Genomic DNA, 18,710 nt, shown 5'->3' on the forward strand with positions numbered 1-18,710 from the left:
CAAGAATCTGACTTGCCTGTAAAAATTCCCAGCCAAGCAGCCTAATCCCCCATCTTGGCAGCTGACGGCCATTTCCCAGGATCGGGCTGGGTACCCACATTACTCGGAACTAAAAGGAAATACTCAGGATGGAGACTGAGTCTTGGAAGCTCCCCTTTCCCTGGAGATATGTGACGAGGGCTGTAAGAGTTAAAAACACAAACGCCCCATTTTCCGGGCTCCCTCCCCTCATGGCTGCCTCCCTTGCATGTCTGTAAGCCACTCAGGATCGTGCAGGTCCTTCAGCTTACCCCAACCCTAAGGAAGAGATGGAGCTGAACTTGACCCTTGTGCAACCCAACTCTCTAGTTATTCCAGAGACCCCAGTGCTGAAGGGACAGCAGACAAACTGCCACAACAGGCCCTCTGCCACCCACGGGCCTCCCTTCTGTTCCCCAAACTAACCAAGCTCATTTCCAACGCAGAGCCTGTGCACCTGCATTTCCCCGCTGCTGGAAAGCCCTTTCCCTGGCTCTTCACACAACTGGCTCCTCCCTTTATTCAGGTCTGAGTTCAGATGTCCCCGCCTCGGACCACCCTACCCCAAATCACCCACCATCTCCCCCACCCAATGCATAGGCATCATCCGGTCACCCTGTGGGCGTCCTTCAAATCACAGTTAACGTGTTCATTTATTGACTAGCCTGTAGATTCTCTTTGCCGGGGGGAGCAGAAGTTCTGAGGGCCAGAATCTTTTCTGTCTTGGTCACTAGTAAATGCCTAGGACTTAAAACAGCTCTGATACACTGTGGGTGTTTGATAAATCTGGAGGAAGGGAGGGAGGAAGGCAGGCAGGCAGGCAGGAAGGAAATGATTGGATCAATCAATCTTCACAGCCCAGTTCTCACAGCTGCCCTACCCCAGGATTGCATCACTTTATCACCTGTCACAGGTGACCACTGACTCTGTCCCCCGAGACCGGTCACCACTGATCCTTGAAACGCCCTGACCTACTCAGAGTCCCCACATGAGTGTTTCTCTCATTCAGTCCGTCTCATCAGTTCACATGCTATTCCTGTCTGCCTGAAGCAACACACCTCCCTTACTCTGATTAACTTTTAATTAACCTTCAGATCTCAGCTTAGACATGACTCCGCTCAACATTCCGTGAACAAAAATCACTCTACGAAGTTATCAAGTGAGAGAATTTTCAGTGATGAGGGACACGCTTTTGCTTTTAATCTTACGCCTTCCTACATATACTGTTTGAATTTTCTAACCACGTACATATATTCTTTTAAAATTTAACAGGGATTAGCTGAATACGGTATAATGGGCTGCTTTTTATTTTCTTAAGTAATATTTGTCTGCTTTGAAAAAACATTCTAATACCGGTCCTTTTAAAACTGTCAGGATCACAATGACTTAATTATTGTCGCTTTATTTTATGGTTTAATGTCTTAAAAGAAGCCACCTTTCTGAGTTCTTTCATTCATGTTAATTTTATTTTTTTCTAGCAAATTGCCTTCAGCTTCCCAAATAGACTATTCTGTCACCTGGGAAAAAAATGAGCTTTTTACCTAATTTTTTTCTGTTGCTTATAACTCATAATTCTGTTGCATTTCTTCTTGCACTGGAACTTGTAGAACCACGGTAAATAGTAGAGGCAACTGTGGGCATTCATATCTCATTCTTGATTTTAATGGGAATATTTTTAGGAGTTGACCTTTGAGAAGGATTGTTGGCCTTTCTCGTGGGAAGGAAGTGTTCTTCCATTGTCTGAGCCAGAGATGAGCCATTAGCACCACCTTTCCTGCCCAGGATGAGGCTGTTGTCACCAAAGCCAGTCTCTGTAACGGTAATTCAGCACTTCAGGAAGTCTCTCCTGGCTCTACCTGCCGTTCCAAACCACTTCCTGGGGTCCTGGGGTCCTGGGGTCCGTGGGTTCTCACAGCCCGTCTCTCCTACCTGCCCTCCCCTGGGTTCCCATCACCTCTCACCTGTAACCACTGGCTCTGTCCCCCAGACCAGCCACCACTGATCCTCCTCCTGGTTTACCACAGTCCTGCGTTCTGCTCCTCTCTGCCTCCGGGCCTTAGCTTCAACTGCGCTAGGACAGTGCTTTTCTCCGAATCCTACCTTCATCCCTGCAGGGTATGTGTTTTCAATATCTGTCTTGGTTCCATCCTCTGCGGCTCATGGGCAAGTCCAACCCCCGCCACCCTCTTTTGCTTAGATGTACTGCTATGGGGAAATACTCAAGGGAAAATGTGAGAAGAAAAACAGCATGATTCTCAATTATATAAAACCAGTTGTGTGTGAAAGCCTGGTGGGGGGAGGGGGGAGAAATCTGGAAGGAAAGATACAGAAATGCTAAATGGTGGTTATTTCTGGAAGCTAGCAATATGCTGCTTAGATGAATGGCCAAGTTCACTTTTTGATGAGTATATGACTTATGGTGCCAATGACTTCACTTTCAGTGTGGAGTCTTCCTCTGGGAAATTCTTGATTCCCTTTCCTTTTATATTGCTTTTTAAAATCTTACCATGGCACCAATGGATCTCTTCTGGTCCTAAAATACCGACCCAAACCAACAGTAGTAATGGCTATAATTTACTGAGTTCTTACTACGCCAGGAGCTGTAAGCGCCTTACGTCATTGTCTGGTGAAAAGAGTTCTGTGGAAAGTCCTGAGTCGCTCGCCAGCCGCTGTAACTACTGTCACAGCCTCAGTTCATTCTCATGACAACCCCACGAAGTTGTTCTCTTCATCCTGGAGAAGAAACTGAGTTTTGGAGAAGTAATTCACTGTCAGTACCTCCAAGGATGGAACGAATGACGGGGACTTTGGCCAACTGGAGCGCTCACCCCCTGCCCTAAGGGAGCTGCTGATGCCTAGCGGTTAAGGATTATTTTCACATGAAAATGTGAGTCAGCGATCCCCGTTTTTAACGAGAAGCTGCAAATCAGGCTTTCGTGTCACAGATCCTGAATTTTAAATTGCAGCAACATACTTAATTTTTTAACAATGCCATAAAACATGCACTAAAGCACTGCAGGTGAAATCCAGAACAAAATACACAAGCAAACAAAAACACCAAACAAAACATTCTGCAACCCAGACTTGCCCTAGACAAGCGTTATCTGCGTTAGAAGCGCCAGCCTGGATTACATCCTCCAGTCTCAGGAAGGCCCAGTCTCCTCTTCGCTTTCCGCTTTTGCCCTCCCAGAGTTTGTGCTGCTTCTCAAGACAGCAATCTTTAGACCAGCAGTCGGCAAAATTTTGTTTAGCTAGATAGTCAATATTTTTGGCTTTGCCGTCTCTGCTGCAACTACCCAGCTCTGCCAGTTTGGCATGAAAGTCATAAACAAATGGGCATGGTTATGTTTCAATATAATTTTATTTATGGACACAGAAATTTGAATTTCACTTTTTTTTTACATGTCATGCAACAATATTCTTTTGATTTTTTGCCAACCATCTACATATGCAAAAACCAGCTTTAGCTCATGGATTGTACAAAAACAGGTGGTGGGCCGCTTTAGACCGTTTAAAATTAGCGACTGTTTCTCCAGGAGCTACTGATGTTTGCTGGCTCCACGTCCTAGTTTCAAGCTGCCTTAAGCCACCTTAGGTAAGGCCCATTTCACAAGCAGATGCAGGCATGCGCGTAGTTCCCTGCTCCCACGTGGGTCTGACTGGTCTGTTTCAGCAGTGTTCGCGTTTAATCTTCAGCTGAACCGTTCTTTCCTATGAAGTCTTTCGTGGAGAATGTAAAACAGCCAATAGTAGGTGGTCCCACAACCGCTGTCCTTGCCCTGCCCGGGGGCCTCTGATGTATATCATGGAAAAAGCATAGTGAATGGAAAAGCCAACTGGTCCAGTTCATTGCCACCAACGATAGCAGCGAATGGACCATGAAATTACCATAAAGCCACCTGGCAAAGGACTTTGCCTACAACTCTAGAATGGGTTGAAGAGAGTGCAGTTTCACACTAGTGGTTACGAACCTGGCTTTGGAGTCGGGCAGGCTTACGCTTGAGTGTGCCAATTCGGGCTGTGTCCTTGGGGAAATCATTTGCTTCAGCTTTCCTCATCGGTAAAATAGGGCTCATCACACCAGATACCTCACCGGGCTGTCTTGCAAGCTAAAGAGGATAAAACATGCAAAGTGTTTAGAATGGCACGTGGTCTATGGTAAGTGCTTAATGTGTGCGACTTATCTTGATGTATTATCCAGCCAGCTGGAAGGGAATGGGGCTTAAAAACAAACAGGAATTTGTGAATGAAACTCTAAAAACGAAATAAGAAAAAATCAACGCCTTTTTTCAATAGCGAGGAAGGAGTTCTGAGTCTGCTTTTTTCCCAAGAGTTTCCTTGAGTCTTCAAGCCTTCTGTCCAACAGCACCCTCCCCCTTCTTGGTTCTGAGTCCATTCTTTGCCTGGTAAGCAGAGAATCAGAACCAAGACGATGGTCTCATATTGCACTGCATTTACTGCGAAATGCCTCTGGCTTGGAGCCTGCTTACTGTATGGGTTAAATACATGGCACTCATTATTATGAGATAATAATAGACCTGATAATAGTGCCAACCATTCATACTGCGATGGTAAAGCCCGGATTCAAATAATAATTTCTGAGCAGCTGTGACACCTCTATCTCCTCTGTGACTCTGCATTGTCTTCTCATCAAATGTGAGCATAACTGGTCCCTACCTCCTGCAGCAGTGGACAAGAGTAAATGGCAGAAGGAATGTCAGTGTCAGCTCTGCGCCTAGCCAACTGGAAACACTTTCAAAGTACTGACCGTGGTTATGCTGTGCCTAGAGCTTTGCAAAAATTACCTCATCTTCATATATGGCCTTATTTAATTCTTACAGTAATTGCTCCGACATATAAGCCCAGTTGGTTGTGAAGCTCAACCTTGTCTGCTGTCCATGACACCAGCCGTCCCCTCACCTCCATGCCGGCTCTGCAGGCAGGGACAAGAACAATAATGCACAATTTCATGCTGTGTTGTGATGCGAGGTTCTGAAATTGTTTGTCATTTATAAGAACAGGCAGAGCCTTTGGCTGCCCCAGAGACTGGTTAATTGGCTAGTTAACAAACACCCACAGCAATGATCAAACACCCACAACGAGTTAAGTCAAGCTGATGTCGAAGAAAGGAAAGGAAAGAAAATGCTGACAGTTTGTTTTCCCATGATGCATCTGCCTGATTCCGTGCCTCCTGAAGGGGTGAGCCACGCAGCAGAGCGCAGCAAGCTGTGATCTGGGCGAGGGCAGCGGGGAAGGGGACCGCTCTGTGTCAGATATGAGCATTAGCGGGGAGAGTGGGTTACTCAGGAACCCACACCTGGGATCTGCCCCTAGGAGTCAGCAGATCTCGATTGGAATTCTGATGCTGCCACTTACCCGTGTGAGCACAAGCAAAATTCTTACAGCCAGTTTCCTCATCTGTAAAATGGGAATATGAATGAATATATGTAAATTCCACTTCCTATCCCCCCCACCTTCCCCTCACTCATTGGGAAAGAAAAGAAACAAGATAAGACGAGACATTTCTCATAGTGAACGTTCATGCTTCAGAGCTCTTTGCCCTCCTGAGTAGATCTCAACATCTGGGAAGCAGAAAATACTAGTGTCCTGCTTTATTTTTTATCTTTTTTCCTTTACTGGTCTTTTTTTTTTAATTGAAGCATAATTGTTGTACAATATTAGTTTCAGGTGTACAGCAAAGTGTTTCAGTTATACATATACATACATACATATGTATTTTTTCTTTTCAGATTCCTTTTCATTATATGCTATTACAAGAAATTGAATATAGTTCCCCATACTATCCAGCAGGTCCCTGTTGTTTACCTATTTGATATATATAGTGATGTGTGTCTGTTAATCCTTAACCCCTAATTTATCCCTCCCCACCCTTTCCCCTTTGGTAACCATAGTTTGTTTTCTATGTCAGTTAGTCTGTTTTTGGTTTTTAAATAGAATTTGTGTCTTTTTTTTTTAGATTCCACATAGAAGTAATATCATATGATATTTATCTTTCTCTGATGTACTTCATTCAATATGATCATCTCTAGGTACATCCATGTGGCTGCAAATGGCATTATTTTATTCTTTTCTATGGCTGCATAGTATTCCATTGTGTGTGTGTGTGTGTGTGTGTGTGTGTGTGTGTGTGTATACATATATATATATATATCATATCTTCTTTATCCAGTCATTGTTGATGGGCATTAGGTTGTTTCCATGTCTTGGCCATTGTAAATAGTGCTGCTGTGAACATTGGATTGTCTGTGTCTTTTCGAATTATAGTTTTTCCCAGACAATTGCCCAGGAATGGGATTGCTGGGTCATATGGTAAGTCTATTTTTCATTTTTTTTTCCTTTACTGGTCTCCTTTTTGGTGCCCCAAGAAAGCTGCTGATGGGCCAACCGAGGTGGAGCCCACAACCACCAGGAAGTATCTCCCCCATGGGGGTGAGGACCCAGGCTGGGCCCCAGGGGCTCTTTTCATTCCCACCCCACCCCCTGGCTCAGGGCCATGTTTGTTTCCACAGGGGCTTTCCGAGGTGTGTGCAAGAAAATCGATCACTTCCCTGAAGATGCTGACTATGAACAAGATACGGCTGAGTATCTCCTGCGTAAGTTCCCCCTTCCTGGGTCTCTTCTGGGGGGAAAGGAGGCGGGGAGGTGCCCTGCTGTCTCCCAAATGCCTCTGAATTTGAGGCTCCCTAGAGCCCAGCCCCAGAAATGGATACATACAAAAGAGCTTCGGGAAAATCTTTGCTACTCGGCAGAGACATGCAGGTGTTTCTGATAACTGAGTCTCTTTAATGTCAATGAACTAGAAATAGGGAAAGAAAAAAAAAAAAAGGAGGTGAGTCAAAACTCAAAAGTTCTTTTTAGTCTGTTTAGGAGAAAACCTAAGGAATTTTCTTCAACTTGAATACCAGCTTTTCACCTTCCCCAGAGGGTTGATTTGAGTTGCCAATGGGTGAGGTGCTAATGGGCAAGGTGCTAAGGGGCGAGGTGCTAATGGGCGAGGTCCTAAGGGGCAAGTCCTGGGAGAATAAAAGCAAACCCACGTTCATCCCTTTTCGGTTTCAGTTCCATTGGGGCAGGGCCAGTGTCTCCTCACTAGCTTGTCCCAAGGTCAGTAATCTGGATATGACATGGAACTGTCACAAACGCAGCACGTGGGAGGCAGCAGAGGGTGCTGGCTTAGAGCAAGGGCTCTGGATTCCGGTCAATCTGATACCCTATGAGCGGGGTTGGACCTGGGCCAAGTTGCTTTACCTCTCATCTCTTGCCTTCCTGATTGTCAAAAATGAAGAGGATGATGCCATCCATCTGGCAGGGTCATGATGATTAAATAAGCTGATGCACAGTACACTTACCCCAGGGCCAGCCTGTAGTCGTGAAGCCACACATGTGGGTTTTGTTCTGTGACATGCTATGAGCAACGGCCATGGCCAGTTGCAGCCATGGACCGGACACTGATGCAGACACAGAGAGAATTTGGGATTTAATGCAATTTATTATTTTTTTTCTGGTCCCACTTTGCACTTTTTAAAAAATATTTTTTATTGAAGTATAGTTGATTGGATTTAATGTAATTTTTTGTGTGTGATTTTTTTTTTTAAGTGGAGGTATTGGGGATGGAACTCAGGACCTTGTGCATGCTAAGCATGCTCTCTACCACTGAGCAATACCCACCCCCTTAACGTAAATGGAATTTCTTCAACAGGGAGGTGTCAAGTTTACTCAAAAGGAAAATTCTAGTGGGGAGGGTATAGCTCAGTGGTAGAGTCCGTGCTTAGCATACATGAGGTCATGGGTTCCATCCCCAGCACTTCCATTAAATTAAATAGATAAATAAACCTAATTACTTCTCTCCCAAAACAAACAAACAAAAAGTGTTTAAAAAAAAAAAGACAGGAGAGAATTCTAAGGCATTGACTATCTGCTGTTAGGAAATCTTAAATGTAAGGGTTTTTTTTTTTTTTAACTTCTATTGTAAATAAAAAACTTCAAGAGATTGTGCTATTTGGATGATGCTTATAATTCACAGCTCAAGAAGAGTGTTTTTACAATTAAAATAATTTTTAGCTCTGCTCGTGTCTGCTGGTCTGCAGATGGGCTGTGGGTCTGAATATGAGCCTTTAATCACACAACAGTGTAAGTGTTACAGGCGGTCAATTTGAAAGGAACAGTCACCTTTAAGCTAATTTTTAAAACATAAACATATTATTTCTCTTTTCTCAGTCCTTACCCATTCACTAGGATTTATCCAAATGCCGAGCAGCTCAAAAAGATCTGATGCGGGGAGCAGAGGCCACGTTTAGAGGTGTAGCTTGAACTGAAGTTTGGTGGATGACACAGCTTACATGGACCTCCTCAAAAGAGAATGATTTTTAACTCACCCCCAGTGGGGTTTTACCAGAGTGCCCATAGTTTCTGTTTGTCTTTCCTCTTCAGATGTTCGTACAGAACTGTGACTTCTATTTCACAGCTTGCGAAACTGATTTTAAGTTCTTCCAAGAGGTCCATTGCTTTTCTGACAAAATCTGTTTCTCCTCCCTGGGAAGGTGGGGGTCCTAACCCTCAGCCACAGAATCAGACCAAGGTTAAGGAAGGAATTTATTGAGCACAGGAATGTCCTGCTGGGAATTTTGGAATCCCTGACCCAGTCACATGGGGCCAGGGTCACATTCCAGCAGGGTCTCCGGACCACACCCTAATGGGATGGGATTCTGCACATTGATTTTTTTTCTGCTATTTCCTTTTTCTCGTGTGCCGTTGGGGAGGCTAGAGCTTAAACCTATAGCAGGTTTAATCATCCACAGGTCCTGTTGAACAGAGACTCCCCCAGTATAGTACCGGACTTGGCCAAGCCCTGCTAAGACACTGATGGTGGAATTAACTGGAACAAGCTTCCCTCCCACCCCTAAGACTTAGCCTCATGTAGATTGGGAAGGAGAAACAGAAGGAAGACAGTCCAACCAATTTCTCCTGAAGCCAAACAAAAACCTTTTTGATCATCGGGAAAAAAATGAATTCATTGTAGACTCCAGCTGACTTAGGGAAAAATGGCAGAACACGTTTTGTCTGAGGCCAACACCTGTAGCCCGAGTTTACAGAACTTACTCTTTTCTCATTTGTAGGGTAGAGTTGGGGTCTGGCCACCAGTTGGCTGCCCGATGGTTCCTGCACCACATGGGAAAGAGCCACATTCTCCCATCTCATCGCCACACATTTCAAATACACACAACCTACACAATTCAGGGGCTTCCAACGTTCGGATCACCTCCTTCAGGCATAGTCATACTTTAATCATACTTGGAAATTAAAAAATATGTTTGAGATGCTCGCCTTTAATCACCTGAACTCATCCCATTGACTGTTTGAGCAATTCTTATCAAGTACACAATGCAGACGATGGTTTTAATGATTTGTTCAAAGTTCCTAACTAGTGCCTGAAACCACTCCTATTATTTGTGGGGCCCGGGGCCAAGGTTCATAGGGAAACCCTTAGGTCATTTGTGTAAATATTTAGATGTTATAAATAAAACTATGCCCATAGCCACGCACATGTGCCCACCCAAGACCCCAAGCCTATTTCCCGGGGATCCCCCCTTGACTTGGGGCTTAAAGAAACCAGGGGCCACCCCCGTCTCCTGCAAGGCTGGTGGAAGCTGAGGTCTGCAGGGCAGCGCAGGGCAAGCCGGGCCGGGCCAGGGCTCCTGGGCAGTGACTGACCTGCCTGAAACCAGGATGGGGGCCGACCTAATCACAGTCCTCTGTGGGTCAGGGCGGCCAGGACCCCTCCCCAACACCTCACTTCTCCCATCAAGGTTTCTAGGCAGTTTGAAGACCTTCCCAAAACTTCACGATCACAGCAGGGACAGTGACTGGGACCCTGGTCTGCCCAGACCTAACCTCAATGTTGGGTGACCTGAGGTGGCCCTCCTTAAGCCAAAGCTAGAACTCTCACCTTCCTCTCTTCATGAAGAGAACCTCACTGCTGGGTGCCCGCAGCCCCTCACCCCAGTTCTCCTCCATCCGTCCTCCCAGGCTATCCCCATTGCCACATCCAGCTACCAGCAGAACTTGCAGAAAACTTTTCCCACTAGAACAAAAACAAAACCAAACCCCACCCTACCCCAAACCTAGTCCTGACGTTGCGTAAAGAACTCTGAATTCGGCCGGTGAGCATCGCCACGCAGTAGCAATAGAAAGGGCTGGAGCTGGACCTGCAGGAAAACACACAACAAACCCAGGGGCATAAAGTTCTGAACACTGAGCTTCAAACATCCCTCAGCCACAAGTCAACCAGTGACCGCTCCTGCGACACCACCCCCACCGCTCCTCCGTGTCTTTAAAGATGCCACCCTTGGCTCGGTGCCTAAGCATGAAGCCTGGGAGTCATTCTCAACACCTCTTCTCTCACATTCCACCGCCAATTCTGTTGGCTTTACCTTCAAAATATACCCTGAACCCGACACCTCTCACCACCCGCCCACCACCCCAGTCCAAAGCCACAGTCAGCTCACGCCTGGGTTCTTACAGACCTTTCGACCACACCAGCCCCGCCCTCCAAGGGCCCCACCCCTCGCTCCATGCTCTGCATTCACTATCTTGAAACTCTTTTTCTAAAATTTGCCTTTGATGATCATCCTTTATTTTATTTTTATTTCCAGTTTTATTGAGACATAACTGACACACAACACTGTGTGAGTTTGAGATGTGCAGCATAATGACCTGACTTACACACATCATGAAGTGATGACCCCAGTAAGTTTAATGACCTTCCTTCATCTCATACAGACACAAACTTAAAGACATAGAAAAAAATGTTTCTCCTTGTGGTGAGAACGCTTAGAATTTACTCTCTTCACTTTGATACATAACATACAGCAGTGTTAATTAGCTTTCTCATGTCGTACATTACATCCCTAGGACTTAGTTCTCTTATAAGTGGAAGTTTGTATCTTTTGACCACTTTTGTCGAAGTCCCCTCCCTCCCCCAGGCCCTGCCTCTTGATAACCACAAATCTGATCTCTTTTTCTACGTATTTGTTTGTTTGTTTTTGAAGTGTAATTGACCTGCAACACTATGTCGGTTCCTGTTACACAACACAGTGATTTGATATTTCTGAACATTTCAAAATGATCACCACGCTAAGTCTAGTTACCGTGCCATCTTGAAATTCTTAGTAATTTGGGGACAAAAGGACTTGCATTTTCATTCTGCACAGAGTCCTGCAAATTAGGGAGCAGTTTCTGCCCATCATCTCTATGAGAATGTAAGCCCCCGAAGGACGGGACCTTAGCTCTTTTTACCTCAATGAACACAGAATTGATCCTACTGATATTCTGGCCTGGGCATCCCAGGAAAGACTCTTACACTAGTTGGGTCAATACTGAGATCCCATCTGAAGGGCCCTCCCTCCAGAACTTCGGGGCTTCTCTGTGATCCAGCAGCAGAAGAGTTAACACAGAGCCCTCAGCCAGCATCCCTCTGCTTCAAAAGGCAGTGCCTGCACCCTTGTGGTGGTTAAACATTTCCGCGAGTACCCCAGGACCCCGCACAGTGCCTGGCGTTTGGTAGATGCCCAATAAATGTTGAATGGATAACCAAACTCATTTGCTTATTCAGTGACTTAAATGGGTATCCAATGGGTACTGCCAGACTTAGAACTGTGCAAATGTAGGTGCTGTGGGGGAAAGACTGCATTTCAGTGAGCAGCTCGTGATCTAAAGGGAGGTCCCCGATGCCCAGCTGGCTACATCACTTACAGAGCTCGGTGCGAAATGAAAATCCCAGGCTCCCGGTTCAAAATGCAGGTGAAACAGACTTTCCCTTCTTCTGCCGTAGCTCTCTCCCTCCAGTCATGGTGTCTTTTATTTACTATGTTACGTCACACTCCCTGTGGCCTAGGAACACTTGCAATTGCCTGGGGCTAGCACTCAACTCTGATTCTCGCTGTATCCAAGCCCAGACCCCTGCCAGGAGCCAGGGGTGGCAGTAGTTCACTGGTTGGGGAGGGGGGTGGGCAGCTGAGGATCCATCCCAAGGAGAGGGGAGGGGGGTAGGTGGTGGGATGCCACGTTGCCATGTGAGTCGAGGCTCCGAGCCCCACTCTGGCACGTGCTCCACTGGCCCATCAGACTGACACAAAACGCAAAGTCAAAGTTAAATTATTAAGAATTTCAAGATGGTGACTACAGAGCATTAACCCCAAGCACAGAGCCCTGAGCCACCCAGCTGGTCTCCACCTCTGTCGGATGCCGGCTCCGTCCTCCTGCTCACGTGCTGTCCTCCAGCCAGGCACCCCCATGCCAGTGGAGGGTGGCTCCTGGGGCCAGCTGGGGTGCAGGTGGAACCCTCTCTCCTTCTCTCCGCAGGGGCTGTGAGGGCCTCCAGTGTCTTCCCCATCCTCAGCGTCACACTGCTCTTTTTCGGCGGGCTCTGCGTGGCGGCCAGCGAGTTCCACCGCAGCAGACACAATGTTATCCTCAGCGCCGGCATCTTTTTTGTCTCTGCAGGTGAGCATCTGGCCCGAGCCCCCAGCACTTTACAGACACCAAACCCAAGCCAGGGCCCCAAGGACAAAGCAATGCTTTTCCTCCAGGGAATAGAGCAAGAAAATGGTCAACTTGTGTGTTAAAAATGAAAACCAAAGACTTCCATTAGAACTGAAGACCCTGACAGCTGAGGTTGCATGAAGGGAAGATGAGGAGGAGATAGGGTACCTAGGTCAGCTCAGAGAGGGAAAGAGAGAATGATTAATAAGAGAGTGTATGTGTGTGTGTATATATATTTACACACACACATACACTCTCTTATTAATATTATATTTACACACAGTGGATGGGGGCATGTATGGTCTGTGTAATGTGTGACCTGAGATATGGGGTCAGTGTGTTTTAAAGGGGTCCAATTTTTCCAGCAGCCCCAGAAGCTCTCAGGGAAGACCTTATTATGAAGAGCATCCCTGACCAGAAGGTGGCACAGGGTGGCAAGGAGGATGAGAGACAGTCTCCGGGAACCAGTCCTATTTCCGCCTCCTCTCTCCTCCCTTCATCTCCGTCCCTCCTCCGCCCTCCTCATCTTGCTCTGTTTCCTCTGGGTTTCCACTCCTCCATCTCCTTACAATCTCTTCCTACCCCAGCCCTCAGTTAACGCCATCTGGATGAAATGATTTAGAGACTCAAAAGAACAAGCTGGGGGTGGGAGAGGAGGGAGCTTGACTGGCGATGACCTCCAAACTTTGACCTATGATGACAGAATATTTACTGGGGTAGAAACAGTGGGGAGGAGTCTGAAATGGCGAGTAAGAGGGGCTTACCCTCCTGGATTTGAATTCTGGGTCCACCTGCGGGGCCTTGGGAATGTTACCAACTCCCCAAAACTTGGTTTCCTCGATTGTAAAATGGGAATTAATTATAGTACCTATTTCATAGGGTTGTTGGAAGGAGATTGAACTTGAAAAGCACAATATTATTTTCTAGCAGTGGCAAAGCAACATGATATAGTTCCGACATTGGAAGCCCGGCATCCCGGCCCCCTCCAAGATCTTGCTTAGCTTTCTTCCTGACTGTGTCCCCTTCTGGGAAAGGGGGAAGGTGGGCTGCATTCAGCTCTGAGTCTCTGGGAACCAACTCGAGCAACAGACCAGAGAGAAAGCCATTGTCTTCAGTGGTGGATTTTAGTTGGCTCCAAGGGGACAGATGGTAACAACTGGTAAACCCAGGGACTTGCGTTGCTTTAAGGCACATTCTAGTAGCTGGTGGCCCGTCCAGACCTCCTGGGCTCTGACTGACCCAGAGGATGCTGTGTTGTGCTGACGTGAGGGTTTCCTAAACAGGAGAAGATCATTATTTTGTCCCCCAAGGGGATTGTTAGGGAAGAGTGTGTCACCAGCAACTTTCTTCTCACAAGGTGCTGTTGTGAGAGATGACAGGTCGATTAGATGCGCGGGAACTGGGAAACACGAGGGCGGCAGCAAAGCCCGAGGGGAAGCCAGAAGCTGGGGGTTTAATCTTAGATATCTCCCACCCCTGGTCTCCCTGAGGACACTGGGAGCCTCAGTGTTTTTACCCATAAAATGAAAGTTTGGGAGGACTCTGCATTCTCTAAGGCTCTTTTTTGCTCAGCTATTTATTCTAAGGTTCTGTGACTTCAGGCAAGCAATCAACAACCCTTCATTGAGTACCTACTATGTGCCAGGCACCAGGCATTATGCGTATGATCATGGGTGCTGGAAGCAGGCTGCCTGGTACAAATCTTGACTCTACCACATCCCATCTGGACAACCTGGGGCAAGTCGCTTGGCTACTCTGTGCCTCAGTTTCCTCATCTGCAAAAGGGGGATAATAATGACTCTACCCCTTTGCAGCTGTTCAGAGGGTTCAGTGAGCTGGTATATGGAAAGTGCTTAGAACTGGTCTAGCATGCAGTAACGCTCCATGCATAGTCATTGCTGTTATATACGCTGTACCATTTAATTCTCACGCGGACTCAATTCAGCAAATAGACACTGTGCTCTTGCCATGGGTCAGGCTTTGGGCAAAGAGGTGGGTCCATAGCAATGAATAAAACTAGCTTAGGTCTGCCCTCAGGGAGCTTACAGTCTGGTGGCTGGGAGAAAGTGATGGCCCACTTACGTCTTGTTCTTTCCTCGGCTTTGTGACTGAAATCTAATCCACCCATGGCTAAGAGACAGTCTTGGGTTCAAATCCCACCTCCGCCATTTTCCAGCTGTGTTGACTTGGGAAGTTAGCTATGTTCTCTGTGTCTCAGTTTCCTCATCTTTAAAAGAGGGGCATTTTTTTTTTTAAAGTGAGCCTATTGCACTGATTAATTGAGAGAGTGCACGTTAAGACTTTACACAGTGCCCGGCACATAATCCATGTCCTAGAAGCAAGTGGCAACTTGGCTTGCTGCCTTCTTTAACCTGGTCTGACATCTGAGCCTTTCTTTGCACTTCTTTGGTCTTTTTTCCAGCAAAACTTCCTTTCGGGGCTTCTCAGACTTTGCCACCAAAGTTTCCCTGTGGGCAAAGGAGAGTGAAAACCTGGCCCTGAGGAATCATGGGGCATCACTAGAAGCCGCCTTCAGCGAGCTGAAATGTCTTTGAAGTCTGCCTCCCATCTATACTTAAAAATTCATGTGAATTCTGCTCTCTCCTCCTTATTATATCCATGTTCATTTTAATATAAAAGACTGTGTCTTCCCTGCTCATCTTCAAGCCAAACTGACACTCCAGAAAGACGACCCATTTTTTCAGCCTTTGGTTTCCTGCAGCCTGACACACGGCGGGCTGGGTCAACCCCCATAATAAGAAATAGCTCAGTGATGAGAACTCACTGCCTGCCTGCTAGATGCCTGCACTGGGTGATGGCGAGAGGAGACAGGGAAGGAGCAGACCCTGGCCCTGCCCTCCAGGGGCTCTAGACTCCTAGATGGAGTATGACCGGAGATCATATTCAAAATATGAATTCCCCTTAATGCATGTGCACCAGCCGATCAGAATGGTAGCACTGGAACAGTCTGGTGGCCCTTGCTATGCCAAGCTTTAACCCTTTGGTTGCTGGACCATGGGGAGATCTTGGGGATTCCCCAGGAAGAGTATGGGGCGTTCAGGGAATGGAGAGGGTACTCAGGAGGCCACTGGAGATGGTTATTTACTAACTGATGCTGGGATAGCTTCCCTTTAGAACTACCCTACAGGTGGCCTGAACTCAGAGGCAAGGAGATGCTAGCTACGGTCCTAGCCTCCCCAAGTCATTATTGATCTCAAGGCCCAGAGGAGGCTCTTCAAGCAAAGGGACCCCAAGAGACATTCCACCTTTGGAGCAATTAAGTGAGCGGGCAACCTCCAGGCCCTCAGGTTCTACTGTTTCTTCTTACTACTCCCTAGAGAATCAATCTCTCTCCAGCTGACTGGGCAGCTCTTTCCAGTTGGTATGTGGGGACACTTAGTCTGCAGACCTTGCCCACTGGGGACAATGGCTTCAGGTTCCCCAGTTCCTGCAGCTCAAACAACAGCTAATCTAAAGCATTGCCATATCCTGCGCAGATAAAAAGACTTAGAAGCAGGGGGAGGGTATAGTTCAGCGGTGGAGTGGTACTTAGCATGCATAAGGTCCTAGGTTCAATCCCCAATACCTCCATTAAAATTTTTTTTAAATTAAAAAAATAGCAAATAAATAAATAAACCTCAAAAGACGTAGAACGCTAATTAATGCACCTCCCCCATGGGCTCATTAGTTCCCCAAATTGTAGCCCGAGACTCAAAAATGTCCACTGAACAGCTGCATTCAGACTCTCCATAAGCATGTCCCATTCAATGTATCCACTCTCTCCTCTTCTCTAAACCTGTTCCCTCTGCTGCCTCTTATTTGAGCTCAAGATGCCACCAACCTCCCCATCATCCAAGCTAGAACTCTTGCTAGCAAGTCATTCTCAACTCCCCGGTCAATTCCCTTCCATCGCCCGGCTCAGCCCTAGTCAACGTTCAGCACCCAACTCACATGTCACCTTGTCTTCAGAGCAAGGTGGCTTAGCCGCTCTCTCTCTCTTTGCTCCTCAGCCATTTTATATGTGTCTCTGGTACAGCCCTTACTGTATTTTGCTATAATTACATTTACATGTCAGTTTCTCCTCCTGATGGTGAGGAACTCAAAGGCAGGGATCTGTATCTCGCTCATTTGACCATCCTCGTGACTTAGTGCTGAAGATCAAGCTGTGATGGAACAAACTGCTTATCAGGGAAAATGCACGCATTCTGAGTTCTGCTGCACTTGCCTTAGGAGTAAGGTGTATTCTTTCACTGGAGGCTTCCCCCCGCTGGGGTGCAGCAGCAGAATTCTTCATTTCCCAAGAGACAGACTCTCCAAGAAGAGCTCAGCAGTTGGATTTCCTGGCCATAAATCCATTCTCTCCCTGCTACCTCCACATTTTTTTAATAACTACTTCAAGCCTAAAAGTGACAGTTACCTCTGAGGCTTATAAAAGATGCATTTTTCTTTCCCCTTCTCTTAGGGTTAAGCAACATCATTGGCATCATAGTTTATATATCAGCCAATGCTGGAGACCCTGGGCAGCGCGACTCCAAAAAGAGCTACTCCTACGGCTGGTCCTTTTATTTTGGAGCCTTCTCTTTTATCATCGCGGAAATTGTAGGAGTAGTCGCCGTGCACATCTACATAGAAAAACATCAGCAGTTGCGTGCCAAATCCCACTCGGAGCTCCTGAAGAAATCTACCTTTGCTCGCCTTCCACCCTACAGGTATAGATTCCGGAGGCGGTCAAGTTCCCGCTCCACAGAGCCCAGATCCCGAGACCTGTCCCCCATCAGCAAAGGCTTCCACACCATCCCGTCCACTGACATCTCCATGTTCACCCTCTCCCGGGACCCCTCAAAGATCACCATGGGGACCCTCCTCAACTCCGACCGGGACCACGCTTTTCTACAGTTCCACAATTCCACGCCCAAAGAGTTCAAAGAGTCGTTGCATAATAATCCGGCCAACAGGCGCACCACGCCCGTCTGAACTGACTTCTGCCCTCTGCCCTCGGCCCCAGCACAGCCTCGGGGGATGTGGACAGAGGCGTCTCTGAGGTTGCATGGCATGGTCCTCGTGATGGTATTACTTTTTACAAAGAATGAAACCAAATGGACTCAGTCCTCTCCCACACTTGGCCCCTCGCCCTCTGTCCAAACTCCTCCATCCTTCCCCGACTTTTCAAGCCAATCCCATGACGTCGTTTCTCTCTCTGTGTATCTGTGCCAGATGTTTTCCTTTCTTCCTTCTTTACTGGAAGGACCTCCACATTCTTCCCTCCTTGGAAGAGGACTTAAAAGGTGGCTGGTGGGGGATCCCCGAATCCCCAGGTGTGTGCACAGCTGTTCCCATTGTCCATTCATACGAAGCCTCGGGACACCCACCACCCAGGCAGCCCTGAGGGAGGCATTCACCTTTCCGTGTTAGAACAACATGACCAGAAATCAAAGATGTCAGAGCCCCGAAGCAGCTAATGTAATAAGCACTCATGTATTAAAGGTTTTGCCTTGTCGTAACCAAACAAGCTGGGCTGTTTGATTTCTTCTGGGTACTTCCTGCACAGACTCACTGCCTGGCCCTCAAACTACCTCACGTCTGCATTGGAAGCTGAGCTTGCTTTGCTCATCCACACTCGAGCCACTGGGAAGGATCCTCCTTTACCTCTTGAGGCCAGCGAGATATGCCCTCCAATGTCAGAGTCGGTCTGTCCCCCATCTGAATCCCTGGAAGCTACTGGGGGCCAGTATGTGTCCAAAAACCCAGCTCCGGCACCCAGGAGCTCTGGGACCTTGGGCAAGCCCACCTAACCTTCAAGCCTCAGTCTTCCCATCTGTACAGTGAAACATGGTATGGTATTCTCCTCCATAGAGCTGTGGGGCTTAAATGAAATGTCATGTGTAAAATGACTAGCACATTGTAAATTACAGATAGATATTAATTTTCAGATGAACTCTAGGTAGAGTGAGCATTGTCTTAGTTGGGGCTGCTATAACAAATACTATAGATCAGGGTGACTTAAACAACAGACATTTATTTCTCAGTGTTCTGGAGGCCAGAAAGTCCAAGATCCAGGTGCCAGCAGATCTGTTCTGCAGTGAGGGCTCTCTTCCTGGCTTGCAGACGGCCGCCTTCTCACTGTGTCCTCA

General features: G+C 47.1%; 1 protein-coding gene across 1 annotated transcript in view; it reads left to right on the top strand.

Moving 5' to 3' along the window:
* CACNG3 (calcium voltage-gated channel auxiliary subunit gamma 3) overlaps positions 1–18,080 on the top strand; it is a 77,051-nt gene extending 58,971 nt beyond the window's left edge. Inside the window, exons 2-4 of the mRNA XM_006201211.1 lie at positions 6,549–6,632; positions 12,400–12,540; positions 17,042–18,080. Of these exons, the coding sequence (XP_006201273.1) occupies positions 6,549–6,632; positions 12,400–12,540; positions 17,042–17,553 (737 nt within the window). The 3' untranslated portion in view covers positions 17,554–18,080. The remainder of the gene's footprint in view (positions 1–6,548; positions 6,633–12,399; positions 12,541–17,041) is intronic.
* The last annotated feature ends 630 nt before the right edge of the window (positions 18,081–18,710 follow it).

The sequence above is a fragment of the Vicugna pacos genome, chromosome 18 (assembly GCF_048564905.1).
Source record: "Vicugna pacos chromosome 18, VicPac4, whole genome shotgun sequence".
Taxonomy (NCBI): domain Eukaryota; kingdom Metazoa; phylum Chordata; class Mammalia; order Artiodactyla; family Camelidae; genus Vicugna; species Vicugna pacos.